This window comes from Conger conger, chromosome 18 (genome assembly GCF_963514075.1).
Source record: "Conger conger chromosome 18, fConCon1.1, whole genome shotgun sequence".
Classification (NCBI taxonomy): Eukaryota; Metazoa; Chordata; class Actinopteri; order Anguilliformes; family Congridae; genus Conger; species Conger conger.
The window spans coordinates 18,200,068-18,226,562 of record NC_083777.1 but is presented as its reverse complement, the minus strand read 5'-3'; the positions used below and the strand labels follow the sequence as shown (position 1 = coordinate 18,226,562).

Below are 26,495 nucleotides of genomic sequence, written 5' to 3'. Positions count from 1 at the left end.
TCAGGTGTCAGCAGTTCACTAGTCGGTGAGGTACCTTAACACCTGGTGTTTACTGTCTGTGTGTTCCTCACAGGTGACTGGGAAAGTGGATGGCAGGTGGTCAGGACATGGTGGACCTTATTAAGCTCATCCAGTGCATCCTTTGATAATACAATGAAAAATAATACAAATTTTCTTGGCTGGATAAAATAAATAAAGTGGATTAAATTTATATATATATATATATATATATATATATATATATATATATATATATATATATATATATATATAATAGGCCTATGTACTGTATCAGGAATGTTTTGAGGGCTCTCATGTAAGTAGCAACCTATGCAAGCAGCACACATGCAATAACGTCACTGTTGCGGCAGAACTGTCTTTTATAGTACACTGAACCCCAGGAAAGTCATTAATTCATAAGGGTAAAATAATAGTACCCACTTGAAATTCAAACATACAACCGCGCAAGCACAGTTGCCATATAATTGCGCTTCACGCCAACGAACCGTTCCTCTTGGCATATGGAGAACATCTCTGTGCACTTATTATTGGCGTCTATTTAGAGATGCTTGCAGGGAAACCAGTTGTTTCCTCTTATGGCGATTACGCACGTGCATCGTTATTATTTGGCGTTGTTTTATTTATCTGCGTGTTTTCAGTCAACTTGTACTTGTATTATTATTATTTTTTTTAGAATAAAGACAATTGCATGTCCATAATTTATTCTATTATATACTAGAGGACAACTTTCGTAGTTTTGCTAATATTAGGCTACAGTCTGATGTGGACATCAAGTGAATTATATGAAACGCTCATCTTTGAAAAATATTAATGAACTATTTAATATTAATGAACACAACATTCGAAACATTCGACTGCGTCTGCAGTTGTTAATGGAAGCCAACCACCTCCGTATTTCATCGCATGTTACAGCTGGTGTTCTACCTCGCCTTCACTTTGAGATCATATTCAAACGTCATTGAATCCGACCCCCGCAAACCGTGCAGCTATATCTAAAATTCCATCAGTCAGGTTCTTCAAACAGCGCTCCGTGCTTGCGTGCCACTGGCATTACTCCCGAAGTTTGGGGAAAACGAGGAACACCACCAAGACCAACTGAAGTCGTTTTTATTGATACCTACTTGTCTTTCTCTTTTCTGAAAAACTTGATCATTTCTGGAGAGTGATAGTCTGCGGTAAATATGTCTTTCACGTTATACGCAAAATTCTACTATCTACTTTGATAGCTTTACTTTCACCAATTTCACGAGAAAACAGCTATTAGAAATCATCTTCACCTTGGACATGGATACTCTGGACCCTATGCCGTCTTTGATTTCAACGATTTCGTTTGAAGATGCTGATGAGGAGAACGAAACCACTACGAACATGTTCGCACAGCCAGGCTGGCAAGTCGCGCTATGGGCAATCGCATACTCTCTGATTGTAGTTGTGTCTGTCATTGGAAATGTCACTGTCATTTGGATAATTCTGGCGCACAAAAGAATGAGGACAGTGACCAACTATTTCATTGTGAGCCTTGCGTTCTCGGACGCTTCAATGGCAGCATTTAACACCGTGTTCAATTTCGTCTACGCCTTGCACAACGACTGGTACTTCGGATTAGGATACTGCAGGTTTCAAAACTTCTTCCCCATCACAGCAATATTTGCGAGCATATATTCCATGACAGCTATTGCTGTAGACAGGTAAGGCACACAGAGAGAGAGAGAGAATAAAAATGCTCCGCGCACCACAGAATTTTTTATTTTTATTTTTATTTTTACAACAAATCTCATGGTGTATATATATATGTATAGTTTAGTTTACTCAACTTTGGAGGTGACTATCAAATCATAAAAGAGATTAACAGGTTCTCCTATCATAATTATCACCTGCCATTCATTTTCTATTTTTTTATGTCCATTACACACATGCTGAAAATCAATTGCCAACATAATTTTTTTTATATTACATTGTTCATTCCTAGCAGTACATGCACGCCAATAGTGTAACAGTAAAAGGGTAATAGTAAAATTGCAGGCTACTGCATATACAGTCACAGATTACAGATTACAAAGCTGTCCTCTACTGATTGATACAGTTTACTGCTATTGCACCTGTCTGATTTCTGAGAATTGTCTAATTATTTCAGTGTCACTGTCGGAATGTAAGTAATAGTGTCACAGTAATAGTATTTGGATACATGACAGTTTCATGCTGAAAAACATCTAGGCATTTATAAATGAATGAATGAATGGATGAGCGAGTGAGTGAGTGAGTGAATAAATAAAGAAATAAAGAAATAAAGAAATAAATGACAACAGGAGACCAGTGCTAAGTCAATGCTTTGATGTTTCTTTGACCCTAAGGAATGAGTTCTCAATCGTTTTTATCCATAACCCCGCTAGAATAACGAACCTGTGGCCATGAGCTGACCTGAGTAAAATGATTACCTTTAGACAACTTTGTCCATCATCCACCACAGGCTGCAATCAGTCATAAATTAGTACACCAAATCCTGTAAATCATGATCTCATTATACCATTGATCTGTAATGTAGATGCTTATTATAATGTAAACATTTAGGAATTACAGTGACCACAATATTGCTGAGGACGCATGCAGGTATATAAAAGAGAAATACCTTATTTTGTTGTGATGAGCCATTTTGAGAATTCTTGCTAATTAAATGTAATAACTGGCCATTCATTGGCACCAGTTTAATTTCACATGCTGCATGCAAGCCTATTCTGTCTTTATTCAAAATAGACTGTACAGGCCTATGTAATATCTGTTCATATCCACTGAAACACTTTTGCGGTGTTTAACAAGCACGATCATTCAGGTAAGCCTTTAGTAGGCATTGTCTGGCCATATTTTTCATTTAATTCAAGACAGGTGGTACAAATAGGCAGTTGAAAAATAGGCATACCTTTCCAGGGTGAGATCAGTCTCATCACGTCTATAACAGGAAGTGTAGCATCACAGGTCCATGGAGACAAAATGTTCCAAATGTTCCTGGGGTTCATTAACACCCTTTAATCGAGATTCATAATCATGCTTTCTGTATAACTGTGAGTGAAGAGGCACACATATAAATACATGGTTTAGAACTAAACCCACATACAGGTTGGCTGGTCTGTACCATACATCTGCATTCCAACAAGATACAGGCTATTACAGGTGTGATGTGAATGGGAAATGTAGTTTTGTGCTGTTGTCCTTTCCGCCAGAAGGCAACAAGACACTTAAAGGCCATTTGGGAAAGAGAGTATATATGCAAAATATTTGCTCTTGAGATCATGTCTTAGAAATGTAAATACAGACTAAAGCTCGAGATGGTTCCATTACCCATCTCCTCCCAAAATAGAACATCTTTACTGTCAATATTAAAGCAACCACAGCAATCATGGTCTTCAGCTCAAATTATGCAGTATATTACATATCTTATTTGAAAAAATATTTATATGAATGTAGAATTGGAACTATATGACCAGGTCCTTTTTTAGATTTATCTGCCTATTCTGTTATGTGATGTTTTTCTCCCATAGATACATAGCCATCATACATCCCCTGAAGCCCCGTCTCTCCTCCACCACCACTAAGGTGGTGATTGGAATGATCTGGACAGTGGCCTTCTCCCTGGCCTTCCCCCAGTGCTTCTACTCCCAAACCAAGTTCTACTCCCCCCGCACAGTGTGTCTGGTGGACTGGCCTGGTGACTATGGGGGGAAGCACCAGCTCAGGTGAGTGTCTGTTCCCCTCTACACCCCATGTGCTCAGTGAATGTCCCGTTCCCCTCTACACCCCATGTGCTCAGTGAATGTCCCGTTCCCCTCTACACTCCATGTGCTCAGGTGTCCCATTCCCCTCTACACCCCATGTGCTCAGTGAATGTCCCGTTCCCCTCTACACCCCATGTGCTCAGTGAATGTCCCGTTCCCCTCTACACTCCATGTGCTCAGGTGTCCCATTCCCCTCTACACCCCATGTGCTCAGTGAATGTCCCGTTCCCCTCTACACCCCATGTGCTCAGTAAATGTCCCATTCCCCTCTACACTCCATGTGCTCAGTAAATGTCCTGTTCCCCTCTACACCTCATGTGCTCAGGTATCCCATTCCCCTCTACACCTCATGTGCTCAGGTGTCCCATTCCCCTCTACACCCCATGTGCTCAGTGAATGTATTGGAAGCTTAACGTGGGACACACAGCTGTACCTATTGACCTGTGTAGACCTGCGCTCAGAGGAACATTCACTAATAATGTTCAGTATTAAATCAACTCTTACAGTATTTATATGCATCCACTCTGGCCAGAGGGTGGCAGTTACATTGTGGGTTGTATTGATTTAAAGCCTGAGAGAAAAAGTATTTAACTTTATTTATTTTATTTTTTTACATAAAAGTGTCTTGGATGACAAAAGCATGTTGCAGTGAAAATATTTTTAGTGTATAGAGAAATAATGTATAGAGTTCTGGGAAGCCAAAATATGATCTCCTTGTTTGAGGACGTTGGGTCTCATGAGGTTTGTTGAATAACTTGAAATCGTTTTGTGTCAGTTACCAGATTGCAGTTATCATACTGATCTACCTGCTCCCCTTACTGGTGATGCTGGTGACGTACAGCCTGGTGGGCTTGTCGCTGTGGGGCAGTGAGATCCCAGGTGAAGCTTCAGACCACTATCAGAACCAGATACAGGCCAAACGCAAGGTCAGTATCACAACCAGGCACAGGTCAAACAGCAGGTCACTGTTCAGAGCACTGAATCTGGCACACTTGTCCCTTGATGGACATGCAAACTATTTTCCAAAATTGTCACCCAAATGTCCTCACAGGGAGCAGATCCCTGAAGAATGAACACTATTTATTTATTTTATTTATTAAGTGACTGTCCCTGAAAATCTGATTTTTCCCCCAGAGCAGTTGATTTATTGCTAGCAACACGAAGTTCCAAAAAAATAAAATTGCCTACCCTAGCTTTAATAATTGGATTCATATTTGGTTCATTATTCTTTTCTGAGTGCTCCAAGTTCTGGAAGCTTCCTGCTTGTACACAATTGCAGGACTTGTCTAGGAAGCCAAGGCAGGTGTTGAGGGAGTGCACTGACCCGTATGTTGGGTTACCTGGCAGGTGGTGAAGATGATGATTGTGGTGGTGCTGACATTTGCATTCTGCTGGCTGCCCTTCCACATCTACTTCCTCCTGGGCAGCTTTAACAAGGACATCTACAAGCAGAGATACATCCAGCAGGTCTACCTGGCCATCTTCTGGCTGGCTATGAGCTCCACCATGTATAATCCAATCATCTACTGCTGTCTAAACCACAGGTAGAGTAACATATTGCTGTCTGCACCACAGGTAGAGTAACACATTGCTATCTAAACCACAGGTAGAGTAACTTCATGTGATCTAAACCATAGGTAGAGTGAGTGGCCTCAGGGATAAGATTTGTAAGCATATGCATACTATTTAATTCTATGAAAGTGGGAAAAGTGACTTTCGCTGTGACATTGCAGTAGATGAGTAGGAAAAAAAATATTTGGTGATAATAGGTTACATATTGACATTTTATCTAACTTGGCAGTGAGATAAAAAAAATCTGTCGATAGATGTTAATAGTGTCGGTGCTTGTGTTAATTTAATGATCTACAGTACTGGTCTGACAGTGTTTCTGCTGCCGGTGGCGTGAACACGTGTCTCCCACCCTGTAGATTCCGGTCAGGATTCCGCAGCGCCTTCCGCTGGTGTCCGTTCATCCGGATGTCCGAGGAGGACCAGATGGAGCTGCAGCACATGAGGAACTTCCGGATGACCCGCAGCTACCGTACGGAGACCACGACCGCGGTCCACGGCAACTCCATCGAGCAGGAGGAGACCACAGCTAAACTCATAAAGGCCTGAGCACAGCACCTCCCGCAGGAAGAGGGAGCCAAGGGGGACAAACACGGGCTCCAGCGATCCTTCTGTCTCACTGAATACCTCACAGGAGGGCATAGGTCGTGGTGTTGAAAGGCGGCAGGAACACAGGGAGGGAAACACAGTAAACTCCCATGGCATGAGCACTAAGCCTTACTCATCACATCACCGCCACTTCATCACAGTGACAGTTTGCCTTTTTTCCCTCGTTTTGAAAATGTTTTAAATGTCCTGTGCGTAACAGGGTGCAGGCGACTCCAGCTGTAAATAGGTGCTTGTATGTTGGGTGTAGTACAGTATGTGCTGTGTAAGGTCAGTCTATAGTTATACCACTGATCATATGTTTCTGCTTATTCTGCTTAACTGTTTTTCAAATGTGTGACTGAAATATGTGAAAGTTTGACTTACTATTACACTGTATATAGGCAGGTCAGAATAGATGGAACATTATCAACATGTCCAGAAGAATACAATGTTGGCTTTGAATAACAAAGTCTGTTCTGTGTGATGAGAATTCTTCACTGGGAAATATGAGGATTCAGATAGTGAGAAAACAATCTACCAAACACACATCATCGGTCTCAGGAGATTTCAGGAAGATGAGGTGAAGTCAGACAGACATACAAACAGATAGACAGACTCGACCAGGAGTCCTGGGTCCCTTAAAAGTATATTGATGGCATTGATAATACTCTGTTCTGGTAATCCTAACATTGTTGTGTATCCAGCCTGGGGTAAACCATTAGCACATCTCTAAACCATTGGCACTTCACCATATCAGTAGTGTCTCAGTATGTAGCTGTAAAAAGCCATCCAACCATTACCTTCTTCTTAAACTCCATAACGAGATAAGTGAGACATAGAACATAATTAATATATTGTATTGCAATCATTCTATGTGAGGAAAAATAGTAACAAAGGTTCTAGTGTTTGATATTGCAGGTTTAAAGTAATCAAGTAAAAAGGCTGAAAAAACTGGGCTCCAGTGCAGTCATATAATTTAAATCTGACCTTTGGGCTGCTTTTGTTTTTCGTCTCGGTATAATAGTGACATAGCTCAGCTGGGTGACTGCAGAGTGACATAGCTCAGCTGGGGGACTGCAGAGTGACATAGCTCAGCTGGGGGACTGCAGAGTGACATAGCTCAGCTGGGGGACTGCAGAGTGACATAGCTCAGCTGGGGGACTGCAGAATGACATAGCTCAGCTGGGGGACTGCAGAGTGACATAGCTCAGCTGGGGGACTGCAGAGTGACATAGCTCAGCTGGGGGACTGCAGAGTGACATAGCTCAGCTGGGGGACTGCAGAGTGACTGCGCAGCTTAGCTGGGGGACTGCAGAGTGACTGCGCAGCTCAGCTGGGGGACTGCTGAAAAACATGCTTCGACTGCATCCAGCTACTTGAACTGGCAGATGCTTTAATCTCACATCTCTTATAAATCATGTAAATTTGGTGCAAATGTTCCCCTCCATAGCGGCTTCTAGTACAGTAAGTGTCAATGTTAAGCATTGACAAGAGGCAGTTCAAAAATGAAGCAGAAGAGTGAATAAGGGATTACAATCATTTTAGTTGATTGAGAATGATCAAAGAGTGATGGGTTTACACAAATACTGCTGGAGGCAGACAGTTGGCATTGCCTGCCTCGCTTATACTGTTCCCCAAAACCACAACAGAAGCCTTAGATGGCACATCCAGCCAGTTCAGTCAACTGGGAATGCAAGAAAATGATGACTTTATGCATTTCACTTCACATCAAAATAGAATTTCATTTATTCTGTTACACTGGTTTCAGGAACACGAGTGCATCTGTTACAAAATAAATTGGTCCCATACCCCTGTGTCTGGGAATAAGGCGTGTGTTTGTCATGTGGCTTTACAGGTTGTACTACAGCAGCAAGCTCCAACAGTCCTCGTTCATCCACAACACAAAAAGCAGCATGAGAGTGCACTCCCTGTCGCTTCCACACACATTTATTCAATTTCATCGCTCGCACAGGATTCCCGTTAAACCAGCAACACACACTGGCACTCGCTTTACTTTAGGGGGGGGGGTTGTCATGGCAAGAGATTAAATAGACAGTTTATTTATTGATTTCAAGGCAACAGCACCTAATGAGCCGAGTAAGCACAGTGACAGCTAAGGGGAGGGGGGGGGGGGGGGATGCTAGCACACCCTGCATTTAACCATGTAAGCAGCACCATTTTAAGCGCCCCACCCAGTGCCCCACAGACTTACAGCTATAGTAATCTATTTGTGTGCTCCTCTTGATAGGCGTGCAAGCAGTCCCAATCCTCAAGTACAAAAATGAAATAAATAATACATACATGGTTGCAAGTTCTACACTTCTCATAGAGATGTCTTCCCTTTATTCTCTAATATACATCCATAGGAATAGTTACAGCAGTGTTAGAAGGTCTTTAAATACATTAATCAAAGGTTATCCCTCGAACAGCAGCTATAATACAGGTGAATGATTTAAGCTGTGCTGCGGTGAGTGGATGGCATATGCAGAAAATGGAGAAGATTCTGGAATATCCAGACCTCTCCTGTAACTGCGTGTGCCTGTAGGAGTCGCTGTGTGTGCAGTACAGTGGGGAATGTGAGGGGCACTGGCCTGGCTGTGGTGGGAGTGTAACACTCAGGTAGAGAGCAGTGCGCTCTGGGAAACTGCCTGTCAGTTTCGTTCCTGTTGCCGTAGGCGACAGCCCACTGCAGTGATTAGGGCTGCCCCCTTTCCACTCCCATCTTCTGACAGCAGGAAGTTCACATTACACTTTGGTGCCAGCTCTTTCACCGTCTGGTGCATGATCAGAGAGAAGCTGTTGGCAGAGGTGGGAGAGGCAATCAGTAACTGTTTTTAAAATTAATTGTTTTTTAGAGAATGTAAAGGCGAGAAATGTAATAACACTGCCCTCCCTCCTACTCACTGTGGGTGAAGTTTGTACAGTGTGCCGTCCACCCCCACGGTGATTTCCATGTGGTCCAGCCCGCGGTTCTCTCGGATTTTGTCAACGACGGCGGCCATACCAGCCCCACAGATCTGGGCGGCGCGGCGAGACACGGTGCCACACACCTGCTTCACGATTATACTGTCGTCACAGGTGCTGTCCAGACCCAGGTGCTGCAGGATGGACCTCACCTGCAGCAATGCCAGACGGTCACTAGGGGGCGGCAAAAGAACATAGTTTAGGGAAAGAAACTCTCCGACATTACTGTTTACTGTTAACTAACTGTCCTCTACACCAGGGGTAGCTACTCAACTTCACTACAAGGGACTACAAGAGATGCAAACGGCCACAACTTTATTTATTGTCAGCATAATTTGTGAAGATTCATTTACATTTCCTATAACCAGAATTTGCCCTTTATCCAGATGCAAATGCAAATTGGCCAGATAAGGTTTACTTATCCAGTTAAATAAAGATAAAATAGTTACGATTGATGATATTCATAAATGTGACACAAGCTGGTGAGATTGTCTGCAACTGTTCAAGCGTTTTAGAAGTCATTTAACGGAACCTAAACACTTCAAATAAGTAACACAGATTTGCTAATTTAAGTGATGTTTGTGGGGGGCGGAACGATCAGCTGAATATTAACACCTTATAATTTCTATTGGCTCTGAGTTTCGGTACACTGTGCCCGTGAATAAACGCACATGACCGTTGCTTACTTTCGAACGTTGAGATCAGTGCAGAAGCTGGTAATAATTTAGCTGCTGGTAGAAGCAAACATAATATATATATATATATATATATAATATATATTTTAATTTATTTTAATTTATTTTATTATATATTTTTTTTATAGTGCAATTAAAAAAGAATGGATTGCTGTGGTCGAAACACACCCAGCAAAGAACGTATTTTGTGCTTTCTTAGTTCGCTGCTAGGTGGATGGGAGTCTGAACTGGATGAAGCCGTTGCGGTGGCGTGGTAGATTTGCACGCTTTGACACAGCAACCGTTTTCTGACACACGGAAAACCGGCTTGTCTCCTTTGTCTCTGCAGATACAAAGTGTCGTTGTTTCACTTTCGCTTTCCTTCTCTTTGTCGCCACTATAAACGTGTTGGTGAAAGATGGGTAAAAATAATGGTGGCTCATAGACATGAACTTGTGACTAAGTTCCAGTAAACTGCTTAACTATGCCGTATAAACAGCAGTCGCATTAGACGCTGTTTAAAAATGCAAATTATCTCGTATTTTCTTTTGTAAAAACACAAGCAATTCGCATTGGGACTAGGAACAAAACAAAGCTGCAGTGTAAAAAAAATCAAATGAGCGTTTTTAAAAATTATGGATCGTAATCAGGCCATGTTTGGGGCCTGAAAATAAAGGTCGGTCCCTAGGCTCCAAAAACAGGTAGAGGGTTGTGTTGCTTTAAACTTCCTTTAAGCCTCAAACCGTTGAAACTGAATGTACCACAATGGAGTTCTGACATGTATTTGTCAGATTTTACTCTATCAGTTCCTCTACGTGTCATTCTCCTGGATGCTGAACGCACCTCTCAATCTGGGAGAGGAACTTGGTCTCAAAGATTCCACGGGTCTTCAGTGTCTCAGATATCTGGCCCCTGAAGAGGAATCCACGCTTGGTGAGATCAATCAAGATGTTCCGCACGATCTCGCCCAGGTACATTCCACTGCACATCTTCTCATACCTGGGAACACAGGTAGTACAGAGGTTAGCACATTATCACAGGAAGCCCCAGGGACAGCAGATTAGCGCCGGAGGTACCAGGGTCAGCAGACTAGCACAATAATTACTAGGGTTAGCAGGCCAGCACAGGAAGCACCAGGGTTAGCAGGTTAGCATAGGTATTACCAGGGTTAGCATGTTAGCACAGAAATTACATGGGTTAGCATGCCGGCGCAGTAGCTAAGTACCAGGTTCAGCAGGTTAGCTCAGGAAGTGCCAGGGTTAGCAGACTAGCACAGGAATTTCCAGGGTTAGCATGTTAGCACAGAAATTACATGGGTTAGCATGCCGGCGCAGTAGCTAAGTACCAGGTTCAGCAGGTTAGCTCAGGATGTGCCAGGGTTAGCAGACTAGCACAGGAATTACCAGGGTTAGCAGGTTAGCACAGAAATTACTAGGGTTAGCAGGCCAGCACAGGAAGCACCAGGGTTAGCAGTTTAGCACAGGAGGGACAAGGGTTAGCAGGTTAGCACAGGAAGCACCAGGGTTAGCAGGCTAGCACAAGAATTATGGGGGCTCACAGGTTAGTTCACAGGTTAGCTCAGGAATTACAGGGGTTAACAGGTCAGCACAGGAAATACCAGGTTTAGCAGGTCTCTGCTCTATATCTTGCCTCAAGGAAAAGGTGATCAAACTGGTTAAGCAGGGTATACATAAGAAACAATGTACAAAGTTTCTTTAAAAATCATAATGTTTACATTTTTGGTGACGAAGAAAACAAATCTCTGTTCAGGACAATGCTTCCTGAGAGTAAATGATTGAATAGTTGCACCTCTGTTTCCCAGCATTCAGGGAGAGCTCATCCACAGCCACGTCATACTGCGTCCTGATGTCATCCAGACAGCCGTTGTCCCCGAAGGCTCCCCACTCCATGTTAACACACATCCGGCCCTCATCCCCATCCACCATCTCAATGTTTCGCATCTCTTCCATGTAACATGCATTGCTGCCCGTTCCTGAAATCACACCGCCACCTCTTAAATTCCCATGAAAACTAAAAATTACCCCTAAAACATGTAAATAGTTCTCCCAATTGATCGTGATTTATTTGTAAAGTGTCTTTCCAACATTAATCAACTCTTGTTTGTACGATGTAACTCCAATGTAACCTTTCTTATTTGATCACTTCACCTCTGCTCACAGTTGCAGTATGATCAGCAATTCTGAACTGAATTGAGTTTTCCATGTTAAGCCAGCAGATGGTGTTGTGTTCTCATTAACTGTATCAAATAGAAATATCCACTCAGTGAGCTCTTTATTAGGGTGACCTGTACACCAGCGTGCTAATGAAATATTGAATCAGCCATTTCTGAATCAGTCAGAAATGTGTTCTCAGTGACTTTGACCGTGGAACTGCGGGGATTTTCACGGACAGCAGTTTGCAGAGAATGGTGCGAAAAACAAAACACATCCAGTGAAAGAGAGGTCAGAGGAGAAGGGCCAGACTGACATTAACGCAAATAACCACACATTACAACAGAAGAACATCTGTGAACACACAACGCGTCAAACCTCTAATAGGCAACAGCAGCAGAAGACCAATAAGTCAAATAAAGAACTAATAAATACCGAATAAAGTGCTCAGTGAGTATATTTTACAATGATAAGAAGCATACAGTATTTATAGCTTCACCACATTAACATATTGACTAGATTAAGAAAAAAGGGATTTAAATTAAAAGAAGAGAAGAAAGTGAATCTGACAGTTCAGCACTGAAGTCAGTATATACCTGCGATCAGGCCGATCTCACAGGTGGGCTCCTCATAAGCGCATGTCATCATGGTCCCTACAGTGTCATTCACCACTGCCACCACATCCAGGTCAAACTCCTACAGAGACAAGTGCACATAATCACACACACATACGCACGCAAGGCACACACACACACACACAAACACACATACAGGAACGCAACCATACACACGTGTATTCACAGACCCACATATGCAAACATATGTACACACATACACAAACACACACACAAGTACAATATATTACGTATGAGGTTATTCAGGGGCCTTACCTCTCTTCTCTTGATTCCCTCTCGGAGCAGTCCCACTACATCCTCTCCCTCACAGTCAGTGGCCTTGAATCCTTTAGTCCAGGTGAGAAGGATGCCCTGGAACAGGATCAGACCATCAAATCACTGCTTGGTAGTTATTTCTAACAGTTTGGTGTATGTGTGTGTGTATGTGTGTATTGGAGTGTGCGTGCCTGTATGCGTGTCCTCACTACAAATCTTCTATTCGTGTCGGGCACACTGAGTGAAGGACACAGCGATAAAGCACTAACAGTGATAAAGAATAAGGATATCTCACCGCGTCCAGGCTGGTCTGCTTGCATGGGAACGAGAATGTGAACCCCAGAGGCAGGCGGGTGTTCTTCATGCCCATGTAATCCAGGAAGTCAGAGATGCAGTGGACAATGTGATCAAAGAGCTGGAAACCAAAAAGGAGAGCATGGTTAACTGAGCAGCGAGCAGGAGCCAAATACCACCGCATCAGACCAGCTCCTCGCTCCACCGCACGCCAAAGGGCAAAACCAACTTACCGACAGACTCAAAAATGACTTACGTGCAGGTCCTGATTTAAGACCACAGCTGTGCTTCATGGAAACCTGTGCATTTTCACAGTTCTTCCCATGCTCCATTTTTACAATCTTGAAAGTCATTTTTCATAAAGTTTCCTTTTTTTGATCCAATTCACCAGAACTTGTGAGGTATATTTGCTAAATAACAGTTATCGTAACCTCAATATAAAATTGAATTAAGATATAGTGGCTGCATATACTGTGAGTGAGTATCTGTGATACTCCTACATGGAGTAGCGATGCGGAGAGCTAACTTCTCTCATTACCTCCTCTCCTGTCCCCTGCATGATCTCGATGGGAATGGCGTAGATCTTATTGTGCATCTCCACCGATCGTTTCTTTCCACTGCGAATCTTCACCAGCAGCACCCGAAAGTTTGTCCCTCCCAGATCCAGGGCAAGGAAATCTCCATTTTCTGAAATAGATGAGATCACCTGTGTCACACCTAGCCTGTGGGAACTTTGTATACAGCAGGAACGCATGAAACCATTGTACTCCTGGTTGGACAAAGGCAGTTATGTCTAGCCACTGCAGACTCCAGTCATTGTCAACTGATGACATAGTCTAGTTGAGGCTAAGATTTGAACCCACAACCACCCGGCCCATCTGGGTGAATGGGAGGTTTCAAATGATAAATGAAGTAGGGTAATATCATTATATAATGGATTATAACATGACCTAATGTGTTTGCGTAAATAAGAGTGCGACCTCACCTGTCCCATCAGGTGTGCTGCAAACGAAGGTGGGCAGCATCCTCACGGTGGCGGTGGGATGCGTTTCCTTGCCCAGGCCATTCTCAATCTCCGTCCTCATCCTGCTCTTCACCTCCAGGAGCTGCTCTTTGGTGAGCTGGAACTCAGCCAGTGTCTGGGCAATCTGTTGGGACTTCTCGGCCAGTCGGTAGGCCACCGCCGTCACCATGGCAGCACCCTTTCCGCTGCCGCTCTCAGACAGAAGGAAGCGAACGTCCGCATCGGGCACCAGCCGCCGCACCGCCTTGTGCATACGTCGAGCGTACCTGCGGGACGTAGACCAGATTTAGCCCATATCATCTTACTGTCCTACTACTGTAGTAGTAGTTGTATTGATGTGCCTATATTAGGCAGCCTTGACACAAAGTCCTGTAAGCTTCTGTTTGCCATTTACCATCTTAGTCTTATCCCTTTTTCTGGCAGATTGATATCCTCTACCCTGTATATTACAGCCAGATATCTCCTTGCCTGTTTGTTAAATTGATATCATCTTCCTGATTTGTAACAGACAGACCTGGTGTCAGCTACTGAGTGTGCATCTCATTGTGGGTGTTAAAGAAGCAGTGACTCACTGCGGGTGCATTTTGTAGAGGGATCCGTCGATGCCCACGGTGGTGCGTAGACGGTGTGGGCTCCTGTTCTCCTTCAGCTGTGTGAGGATAGCCCCCAGGGTGGCACTGACGAGGTTGGCCGAGCGGAAGGAGACGATGGCGCAGACATGCTGCACGCCGATGCAGTCGTCGTGCGACGGCTCCACGCCGAGGCGGGTCAGGATCTCCTTCGCTTTCGTCAGGCCCTCCTTGTTCCTGTAAGCGAGGGACGCAGAGGAGAGTCATTGCCCTGGCTTTGTGTTTGAAAGACTCGCCACAACAACCTCAACACCCCCGGCCTTGTGTTTGGAGACATGCAGAACTTTCACCGTGGTTCACAGCAATGACTGCCTGTATTAGAGATCGAATCTCCTGTTACTGCACCTTTATTGTCCCAAGAAGGGAATTTCTTACTGCCCACGCTTGCATCTTTTTGTTCTGTGTGCTCTCTCCTGCAGTTCTCACATTGTAACGGAAATAATTTATCAAGTCTTAAGTTAACTTAAGTCCTATCCTCTTATTAACATCAAGTATTTCTTGAGTGTAAATTGAAAACAAAAACTATATTACGCCATTAAAGCCATTAGTTCTTGCAAAAATTGAGTAAATAAATGGACCATGATGTGCAAACTCACTTCTCGATAGCAGAGACATGCTTTGTGTCGATTGTGCCTCTGGTCAGGAGCTCAGCAGTGATTCGCCCTTCAAACAGCATCCCCGCTTTGGCCATCTTCACCAGAATGAGGCGCACAAGTTCACCCATGTACATCCCACTCACCATCTTCTCAAATCTGGAGACAAAACCCACGACCAAAAAGCAAATATTTGATCTGAATTATTACTGCCTTGGGGAATCTCCCAGGATAAAGGCTGCTGCTCATTTGTAACATTTGAACATTTGTAATTTCTGTTCTTGGAATGAACAAGTACAGATTGTGGATGCTTTCAACCATTCATTCATATTGGAAGAATTTTCCCTGGGTGCAACTGTTTCAACATTACAAACATTAGACTGACATTACAGACAAAAAAAGCATTTGCAATGAATTGTACTCAAGGAAGTAAAGGATGAATGTTGATCAGATTCAGGATTCACGCGTAAATATTTAAACACACACATCTAAATGTGTGCAGGGTTAAGGACTCACAGCTGCTTTCCAGGGTTGATGGAGCCCCTGTCGATCTCTCTGTCGAACTCAGTACGAATGTCCTCCAGGGAGCCGTCATCCCCGAAAGCTCCCCACTCCGTGTTGATGCACATCCTACCTTCATCTCCCTCCACCTGGTCAATGTGTCTCAGCTCCTCCATGTAGCAGGCATTTGTACCTGTGCCTGTACACCAGGGAATCATAATTCAAGCAGCAGAAACACACCTTGCTCCTCTACCACATAACTTGCTACTTCCTTACAGCTGCTAAGTTTATTTTACAGTGATAAGATACTGGCTCTTATGATATTTCATAGCAAAGTTGCTCAATCGAGGTTTATTCCCTCAATCATCTGAATCATGTCTCTTTGGACACCAAACACATATCTGGGATTCCTTACCTATGATCATGCCAACTTCACAACGCTGGTCATCGAATCCGCAGGTCATCATGGTTCCGACTGTGTCATTGACCACAGCCATGATATCTGCCTCATAGTCCTGAAAAACCCAGGTCAACAATGAGTTAAATAATTTATGATAGCTACTATTCAGTTATATCCGTCTATTTCACCACTGTTTGCTGGTGAACCCCCTGGAAGGTGTTTCACAGTAAAACCTACCCCTCGTTTTTTAATGGCCTTGTTCAGAAGCTTCACCACATCCATGCCCTCGACTCCACTGGCTTTGAAGCGTTTTGTCCAGGTCAGCAAAACAGCCTGCAGCAAACATCGAGACAGGTGTGACTGACAGTGGTCTACATATTCATCCCTACTAAACTTCTTACAACCACTTTTTATTCCAATACACTTTTTATTCCAAGTTTAGAATATAGTCTCTTTACAGAACTACAGAATCCTCTCTTCCATTCCTTATGGTGTACACCAGTGGTCTCCAGCCATGGTCCCGGAGAGATATAGGGCCTGCTGATTTTTGTTGTTACTCTGCACTTAAATAATAATCAATTAGAGCAGTTGATTACACAGTTAACTCATCTCACTACCTGGGTCTCAACAGGGTGCTGATTTTAAGGGGAAAACAAAAACCAGCAGACCCTGTGGTGAACCTCTGGCGAACACTACACCCCTTTTCCTTCTCTGATCATTTTGTGCTAAATCTATGCGGAAGGTCATCAGCTAAGCTGATTTATTGGCTGACTTGTTCAGTGCACAGCATGGCGTTAATGAAGATTTATAAAATAATAAAGCAGGAGGTCTTACATCATCCAGTTTGGTTTGCGCGCAGGGGAAAGAGAAGGTGAATCCAACAGGAAGCTTCTTATCTTTGATGTTGTGCTTCTCCATAAAGTCCCCCAGGCATTCTGCCACATGGTCAAAAAGCTGTAGGGGTGGTCAAACAGAGAGGCTGCTACAGACACCACACAGTCAAACTGCAGGAGCGGGGTGAGGAGTGGTGGGAGGTGGGTCATTTTGAGAGTGAAAGGCTGGCAAAGGGGGTGCTGAAATGTGAGGGGGTGCAGGGTGAAAGGAGAGGAGCAGCAGGCGGCTCGGGGTATGGGACTTTAGGGGGGCTCTCACCTGTGTGCCGGTGCCATGGATAATATCCTCGGGGGTGTCGTAGATTTGACTCTCCATCTGCACCGTCTGCTTCTTCTCGTGAGACACCTTCACACGCAGGATGCGGAAGTTGGAACCACCCAGATCCAGAGCTATGAAGTCCCCCTTTTCTGTGAAACATGAGAGAACACAACACACAGTTTCATTCATCCACTTATGAGCAGTGACCATGCACTATACATACATTACATTAATATGGGAGATACTCTAATCCAGAGGATGGCCAATAATTCTGCTGTCATGCCACAATGGGGCCAGAAAAAGTCAGTTTGTGATTGGTCAGTTACCTGGCGCTTGGGGAATAGAAAGATCAGGCAGAGGTGCGGGGTTTGAAAACTGATTTGCACAGTGTAGCCGATTAACTCACTGGTATTTTTTAGGTTAGTAGCAGGGCTTTAAACTTGATGACACAGCAGTATTTGAAAAGACCAGTATCTGCACCATTTATGCATTACTGCTCAGAGCTTAGTTTTAATACACTGCAGACTGGCAGCTTCAATTTAAGGGTACATACATCCATATTCAGTGATCCATGTAAGAATTTCAGCCCTTTTCGTATATAGTCCCTTTGTTTTAGGGAACCAAAAACAAACCTTGTATTCATTGTTTCATTTTCAATCAAATGTGCTGGAGTACAGAGCATAAAACACCTAAAGTTATGTCACAGTACAAATACTTAGACTGCACTGCAGCTATTTTGTAGTCCAAGCCCTTACAATGTAATTAAATTGCATGCTAGGCCCATCCTACACAAAGAGGAAGTTGCAGTGAAAAGTATCTTCCTGCACTCCATGACCTCAAAGTCAAACAATGCACAAGGACAGGGCAAGTACTACCTCAGAAACTGGCACTAGCGCCAGACAGTAAGTCTTTCAACAGGGTGTCCTTTTAGATAATGGCCTCTTAATAGCTTCCTTTAGTTTCTGGGTTCGTTGAGGAGAAAGAGGTCACGCTGCCAGTTCAGATGTGGGAATAGTTGTCAGCCTCATGGAGACGAAGGGTCGGAGGTCAGGAGACTTATCTGCCCCAGGTGTGCTGATTTATTCACACCATTACAGCCAGTCCAGAGGTCTTGTATTGAGCTTTAAACAAGCATAACTCTATTCTGCCAGCCTGGGGGGGGTATAGCTTATTTCACTAGCATGCCTTGGAAAAGCATGAAAAGTGGCTCAGGTTACTGAGCAATGTCCTTTTCAAAAAGGGTTCTCCCTAAACAGGAAAAACAGCCCTAGTTTACAATGCTGTCACCTGCTGTCTTTTGGGAGTATAAAGAGAAGCTGAAATGCAGAAAGTTTGTCAGTGGATATAGAGCACAGAGAATGTTCTCTCTGGCTCAAGGCCTTGCACAAGAACTGGTCTAATCTAATCTTATGTTTTCTCTTTCTTTCTTCTGCTTTTACATTCAGTTACGTTCCTAATCCCGTAACAGATAATGCAATTCAGAAACATCCTTCTCTGGCGACAAAATAAATTACAATGCTCTGATGTGTCGCTAATGTCTTCTGGCTACTGAATGCAATCCCTGTTGAAAAGGGCAACTTTATTTTAGTGTGACATTGACCATAGATTTGACAATACATAGTGACAGATGACAGGTTAACTACAGTACACCCATTAGTCTCCCTCTAATGCATTTTGGAAAATAAGCGAGCTAATATTTAATCAGTTCAACACTTAATTTAGATAAAACCCAGAGTGCTGGAAAGATCAAACAATCATTAAACTCTGCCTTTGTGAATTACAGTTCACTTCAAGCCTCTTACAACACTGGATTGCAAAGTAGGCTACTACCTTGCACCATGTGTTGGCAGAGTGAATAGAACACTTCAGCTGTATCGTTTCAGTTAAAACACAGCTGTTTTAATGGACTGCCTATAAATAGTGATCTGTGTATCTGTGTAAGTTGCTTTGTTTAAGATGATCTACGTGGCACGGATGGTGCAGTGGGTAGCACTGCCGCCTCACAGCAAGGAGGTCCTGGGTTCGAATCCTCGCTGACCGGGGCCTCTCTGTGCGGAGTTTGCATGTTCTCCCCGTGTCTGCGTGGGTTTCTTCCGGGTACTCCGGTTTCCTCCCACAGTCCAAAGACATGCAGGTTAGGCTGATTGGAGAGTCTAAATTGCCCATAGGTATGAGTGTGTGAGTGAATGGTGTGTGTGCCCTGCGATGGACTGGCGACCTGTCCAGGGTGTATTCCTGCCCAATGTATGCTGGGATAGGTTCCAGCCCCCCGGCGACCCTGTTCGGGATAAGCGGGTTAAGATAATGGATGGATGGATGGAAGATGATCTACAAAATCATCTTGTCACCGTGTAAGAATTTTACTCCAAAAAAAATTGTGTTCTATAAGGAAACTAAGATTTGTACACATTGTAAATGCATAATGGTGCTTTTGTAGTTTTGTATTGTAGACAAAAAGGAGTAGACAAAATTTTTTTTAATGTCCTTGTATATTACTTCTGTCCATTTGCTCATGTCATCCTCCCAATCCCAAATCCTGGATGCATGTGGGATACATTTTCAATCCAATGTGTGACACATATTGTTTTGTATGGTTACCAGTTTATAAAGCCTGACACTGGGGGAAACAGGTTAGACTGGGCTTGAGTTCCCTCAGAGTGAAATATGAAGAAAAACGTGTTTGATAAAATAATCAAGATGATTTGCTGCTAGTCACTGTCACGACTAACATCTAATCATGAATAAATATGATGAGAATGTTATATTTAATTATATTTTGTAATTACTGTTGGCTTGTCAATCTCTGGTTGGTTCGCAAGTTTACTTTCTTTATGTTCGTTTTAATGAGCCAATAGGGAGACCAGGCTTGTAGTTTCTTTCTTGAACCTTCTCAGGGACCTGATAAATGGTGAAAATCATCTGCTGTCAGCTCTTTGTTGGAGTCATCTGTCAACTTTAACTCAACACCACAGTTAGTCTATATCTATAAGAGAAAAGAAACATCATACTAGCTAGCCTTAGAAATGCTGACATTAGATTGTACCAGAGGTTTCACCACAAAATATACTTAGTGGTTCTCCTAAGAGTGAGGTGGCGTGCATATGGTGGCTTCTGAAGCAATGGTCTTGAGGTAAAAGTGCAAGATAGTGAGTCTGCAGAAAAGGGAATCAAATGAGTTCATCCAATGAAACGGCCCCATTGTTCACTGTCCTCTATCTGGGAATTCCTGGCTAGATAATGTAAAGACATACTGCAATGTGCAGGCTAAGAGGTGGGACATGACTGCAGCACTCGAGAAAGGCGTATCTCACCAATATTATCACCAACCTATTTATCTCAGACAGATTTGGAATGCATTTATAGAACAACCTTTATTCAATGTCTGATAGACATGACAAAAATGCAGAGTAGCCATGATAAAAATTCAAAAGAAATATTTCCAAGCCGTTGTCTTTCTTAAGATATGTTATTTACCTTGATTAAGCAATATTTGACTTGACTTTAGAGAATATTTATCATTTCTTTCTTAAGCACACTACACACTGAAGTAAATGAAGAAAGAAAGCACACAATAAATTGAACCCATACATGTACAACTGAAAAAAATATCTATGCTATGTACTGTGTGTTTAGTCTGTTTGCTAAATCAAAGTGTGATTCAGCAGACACTACTGCATCCACAGAGATGATGTTCCTGCTGCCTTTTCCACAGCACAGAAGATCTCCCAGCTCTCCTTAGTTGACGAGATGTTCTCATGAGCCACTTTATTTTTACTGCTCAATTGACAGGCCTCCTGACAGGATCTAGAGGTAAGCCTCCTGTATGGGCTATACTTAGGAAAAGTGTCACCACAGAATGCTGAGCAGGTTCATGTCAAAGCTGTCACATGATGCTGATTCACGTTATTCAGGGTCATACTACGTGCGTGAGGGCCATGAATCTAAACCAGGGCGTCAAACTTAAGTCCTGGAGGACCGAGAAGTTTGCTGGTTTTTGCGTTTTCCATTCAAGCAGCAGCCATTTTAGGCTTTGAGAACACAGTGTAGACTTTTTAGCCCATGCAATGCCTAAATGAATCACTGATTGGTGAAAGGTACCAAAATTAACAAAATCAACAGCCACTACAGCCCTCCACACCTGGAGTCTTACAGCTAAACACTTGCTGACCCTGCTGCAGCTTGTGTGGTTGCGGCAAAGTCATGCCTTATGAACAGGTGTCATACTTTGCAAGTCAGGGAAATGTGAGAAGAGTAAATATGAGTCTGGAAAGTGCACTGGGAAGGGCTTGTGCCGGCTACCATCATGTGGGCGTCACTGCACAGAGCTCACTCTAATATCAATCGGCAATCACATCTCTGCTCTAATAAATTCTACACCAACTTAGCAGCATGCAAATCTGAAACTGCACTGCTGTCCTCTGGTTGTCATATACTGTAGTTGTTCAGTGCCACTGTGGGATTTTTAGATTTTATATGCTCTCAATATATTTGTGCTCCACAGAGGATATGGAGGTGTGATAAGGATGGAGGTGGGAAGAGTGGTGCTGGATATCACATGCTTTGGAGAAGAGCACGTGGTTGCCTGCGCTCTGCTGAACCAATGGCGGAGGATCCAGTAATAAGTGCTGATGTGTGCAATTTGGCACTTGAAATTGGGTAGAAAAAAGCATTAAAAACCTGCCCAGGTGCATTGTGTTGCAGTTCACGTGGCATTATTCTTGACATGAAAATTGCTGCAAAGCGACCTTGAAAACATGTTTATTTGTGTGAATAACAAGGTCTGTTTATACTCTCAAGATGACCTATACCCTGTCGGCTTGCCTTAAAGTGCAGTGGTCTCTGTGAGAAATGGATGTACAAGCTGGTAGCTACTCCCCACATACGGGCTGGTAGTTACTCTGTACATACAGTTCTCCCCAATCTAACTGCCAACCAGCAACAGGAAGGCCAACTCTCCCATAAGAAGAGTAGGGTGCTGTGAAATTAGCATTATATTGATTTCTTGCTGACATACATACACTGGATGTAGCTTTAAATAGAACTCTTTTTTGCATGACTGTGGATTGTACCTTCAATGTTATTGCATAAGTGCCACATATTCACTTCCTGTGACTATAAAGGATTGCATTCTCTGTGGAAAACATATGTTAATTTGTGTGTTCTTGTGAATCACACATCACATTCTGATTGTTATGTACATATACTGTAACTACTTGAGACAAGCAGGCTTGACAGATTGCCCGAAAGATACATTTCAGCCTTTTTTCAATGGCAAAAATGAATTGCATAATGTTGTAATTATGATATTTGCTAGTGTATTGTAATATAATCGCTATGGATCTGGGCTTATAACTCAGATGTTTCCAGCTGGGAATCAAGCCCTTGAGCACAGTACAGAACTAAGTACAGAACCTGCAGTGCTTCAGCAAATATCCTGCTGTATACTGGATTGTATGTAAAGAATGTAAGCTATATAAGTACCTTGGATAAGAGCATCTGTGCCACATGCCTAAAATATTTAACATAAATCCTAGAAACAGCTTTTGCATAATCTTGGGGAATATACAACTAATGCATCAGAAATGTAACATGGGTTCATAAAGTAATAAACAATAGCACAGTTCCAAACATAATTGAATTGTTTTTACTGACCTGATCCATCGGGTATGGATCTGACAAAGGTGGGCAGCATCTTCACAACAGCAGTGGGGCTGGTGTCCCTCCTCAACCCATTCTGCAGTTCCTGTTTGAAACGCCCCATGATGTCCTGGAGGGTCTCATCCGAGAATCGCATGGAGTACAGGTACTTATCAATCTGAAAAATCAAAATCATCACTGCTGTAGGTACGCATAATAATAACCTTCATTTAACCAGGAAAAAACTGGTTTTGACTCATCAGAAATTGAGATTGACACTCTTCTCCAAGAGTGGCCGGACCAAGATAAAAGCAGCAAAAAACGTGTACAAGTTACTGACAAACATAGTACAAAAACAGGAAACAATTTGAAGGCATCAAAATAACAGATTTTGTCATAAAATAAATAATCACCTCGTGCAAATCATAGCACGTACAGACAAACAATTCCGTTTCATGTACAGACAAACGAGTCCTTCAGTGTAGATATGAAAGCATGAAACGTAGGTACTTATCAATCTGAAAAATCATCACTGCTGTAGATATTTATCAATCTGAAAAATCTAAATAGTGACTGCTGTAGGTCCTTATCAAATCTAAATCAACACTGAAAATATAATTTAATGTCAACAATGGATTGGTATGTTACTGTCTTAGACCAATTTTAGTTTCACAGAGGCCTTCAGTTCAGTAATATTGTCTGGCCTCTAATTTAATAATTTTAAGAAAACTTCACAACTTTTGTTACATCATATGGATGCTTATAGAACATTAAACCCCCACCCAAACATAAATGAAATCAGTAATTCTTAGATTTTTGATTTAAAGTTTGAAACAACAACAAATCCTTGAGTATTGAGTATGAATGCACCTCATCCCATAGCTTGGATTAAAAAAATGTCACTTCCTCTTATCTGTTAGTTGGCTCCAAGACATTGTTCTGTTACTAGGGGGGCTACTGGGGTCAGTGACACATCCGTGTGTCCCTGTCTACACAGTGTCTGTGGAATTGGAGGAAGCATGTTAATGATGCTGCCATGACAACTGCCTATGTTGTGGCACCTTAGATGATGGAAAACAATTGCTAGGCAGGGTGTGTTTTACAACGGCTAGCTAATTAACATCATAGACCAAGTAGAACATGCTTGCTAAACTATTTCGCATTATAGGCAATGGAAACCCATTAGAGGAGAGAAGCATGACTCACTGTGACTCAGTGTGACAGAATGAAACACTGCAGTCATTGTAATAATGACCCACAAATCAAATTGTTATGCAAATAAGGGGCATTTCAGAATGGAGTATCACCATATTTAGGTATGTCCTAGGTTTGGAAAATCAAGGTGAGACACAAGTGAGCCATACATACATGCTACTACTACTACTACTACTACTACTACTCATAATAATATTATTAATCATAATAATTATCATCATAATTATTATTATATGACAATACAGTGTTAAAAGTTACCAAAGATTATGAACAGTAATTAATACACAAAAACTTTGAAGTTCGAAGGTGGTCATTGAGAGAGTAGTCCCTTGCAAAAATAAGTTTGATGTTTCTCCATTCAGTGATGTGGTTTGAATGTAAAATTATTTCACCTTTTCAGGGTGTCTGGTTAAACCTGAGAAGTGATGGCTTTTGGATGGAGTCCCAGCAAGGCTCTACTGAAAGAGACCCCCTCATAAAAGTCCCCTGCATATGTAATGGATTCAACAATTCACTGCATTAGAACAAACATGAGTCCATTTTATACTTAAATGACTCCATCCGCGAATTCAACGCATTTCAAGGAGAACAGTGGTCGGCAGTCAGCGTTATTGCTTCCTGTCTGCGAAATGTGCTCTCTGGAGTGTGAGCAGGCAGTTTGCAATGACATATAATAGGTTTTTACTGATTACAGATTGCCGTGTGTCTGTACCTCATCTCAATGGTTATTTAATCAGCAGTGTAAATGTATTTGTGAGTACACACAGCTGTCTCTGTACTCGCCCATAAATTATATTGCCTTGAAACATCCCTCATATTTGTTTGCTTATGGTTGTACCCAGAACTGCATTCACATCCTGTTAGATAAGTCATCCTCTACACACTATGAATGTTCCAAATTTCAGGAAGTGGCTGAATGCTGTAAAAATGTTATGCTGGGGAGTCATTCGCTTTACTCATACTGTATGTGCAATAAATTCACCATTTTAGCTCATCATATTAACTGTACCTTCACAAATGTGGAAATTTGAAGCAACATTGTGATAAAAAATGATTTCCTCATTCTTGATGTGGAAAGGTTACATCATAAAAGCAGCCATTAAATTCAGCTCCGTGAAACACATCCATTCTGTGTACAAACCAAATATTTTCTCATACATTTAGTGGCTCGTACACTTAGTGTTAGCATTACTTTTTTCACTGTGCTCCATGGCATAACTCTAGCACTACAAAAAGAGAATAGAACATACATATTGTGACATGACATTATAATTATCTAACTGGACCAAGTTCATTTTCAAATGAAAAGCTGGAGTCAACAAATGTTTAATTTCAAAGAAAATAATTTAGCAGAGCAGCCCAGTTTGTCACCTGTTTGCAGGCGTTTGCTCACATTAGCAACCCTTCTATTCCTGTTTGTTGTGCGTAGTCAGAGCACCATGGAGCCTGCAAATGCGTGTCAGGTTACCGCACCCATGTCCCCCAGAGCCATGGAATGTTTACATTGTGCCGGTGGGGCCGGGGACCAGCGGTGGTTATCTCAATGAACATGTGTGTGTAAGCACCAATGCTCTGTGCCGATTCTACGGTCTCCGCCTCTCATCTAAAACTACACTGGGTACTGGGTACGCTGAGAGGAATGTGAAATTTGTGAGCACGTACATTCCTCTCTCCCAAAAGTGAGAAAGTGTACACAGTGACAAGTGCAGGCTAGTCTGAGAAGGGGAGGGGGGACCGGCAGAAGTGAACACCAGCTCGGGGAGGTGATGGTGATGGCCTTCGTTAGGCCCATGCTCAGCGGTGTGGAAAAACCCCGTGCTGTCCTCCTCACAACTGTATGGACACCCATATCCTGCTTTCAAGGACACTGCAGTGGGCCAAACGCATTCCCACGGGGCAGTGAGCGCACCCTGCCTAGTGACCTGGGTTACCTAATGCCCGTGGAGTAAATCCAAGGGTCATGTGTTCCCTCTGCCCCCTGCCCTCTGCGGTCACCTGGAGTCACATGGACTAGAACTGTCCTTGTGACAAAGCAGTCCGGTAACAGAAGGAGGAGCAGAAAGTGTGAACGACCCCTCCCCTCCCTCCCAAGGGTGTGAAATAAGGTCGTGACTTACCTTTTTGACCTGGTCATCCTTCAGCTCTGTGAAAAAGTAGGCCAGGAGTTGTGCCGCTATCATCCTGCTTGGCTTGTGCTTTGACCAAAGCTGCCTCTCCTCAAACTATCCTTTTTTTAAGTGGAACAGATAAACCAGCTCTGGGCCGGCTCGCGTTTCCCCTTTTCCCTTTTGACGGTTCCACAAAAAGAGAGAAGCGGTGAGTTTCTTCTTTTAAAATGTGTCGCACACTACAGTACTGAGCTCCGGTGGCTCAGCTCAAAGTCAGACTGCATGGGTCTCTCACACA

General features: G+C 42.9%; 2 protein-coding genes across 2 annotated transcripts; one reads left to right on the top strand and one right to left on the bottom strand.

The window, feature by feature from the left end:
* Nucleotides 1–1,057: 1,057 nt before the first annotated feature.
* tacr2 (tachykinin receptor 2) lies at nucleotides 1,058–7,761 on the top strand. Its single transcript, XM_061228893.1, has 5 exons — nucleotides 1,058–1,709; nucleotides 3,555–3,749; nucleotides 4,564–4,714; nucleotides 5,136–5,332; nucleotides 5,717–7,761. The coding sequence occupies exons 1-5, from the start codon at nucleotides 1,306–1,308 to the stop codon at nucleotides 5,904–5,906; spliced, it is 1,137 nt and encodes a 378-aa protein (XP_061084877.1). The 5' UTR covers nucleotides 1,058–1,305; the 3' UTR covers nucleotides 5,907–7,761.
* LOC133118717 (hexokinase-1-like) lies at nucleotides 7,668–26,495 on the bottom strand. Its single transcript, XM_061228884.1, has 18 exons — nucleotides 26,207–26,495; nucleotides 22,890–23,052; nucleotides 17,238–17,386; nucleotides 16,920–17,039; nucleotides 16,323–16,418; nucleotides 16,101–16,200; nucleotides 15,701–15,884; nucleotides 15,188–15,343; nucleotides 14,535–14,768; nucleotides 13,924–14,228; nucleotides 13,477–13,625; nucleotides 12,940–13,059; nucleotides 12,645–12,740; nucleotides 12,351–12,450; nucleotides 11,393–11,576; nucleotides 10,427–10,582; nucleotides 8,850–9,083; nucleotides 7,668–8,741 (listed from the first exon to the last, which is right to left on the bottom strand). Exons 1-18 carry the CDS (start codon nucleotides 26,267–26,269, stop codon nucleotides 8,597–8,599), a joined length of 2,754 nt encoding a protein of 917 aa, XP_061084868.1. The 5' UTR covers nucleotides 26,270–26,495; the 3' UTR covers nucleotides 7,668–8,596.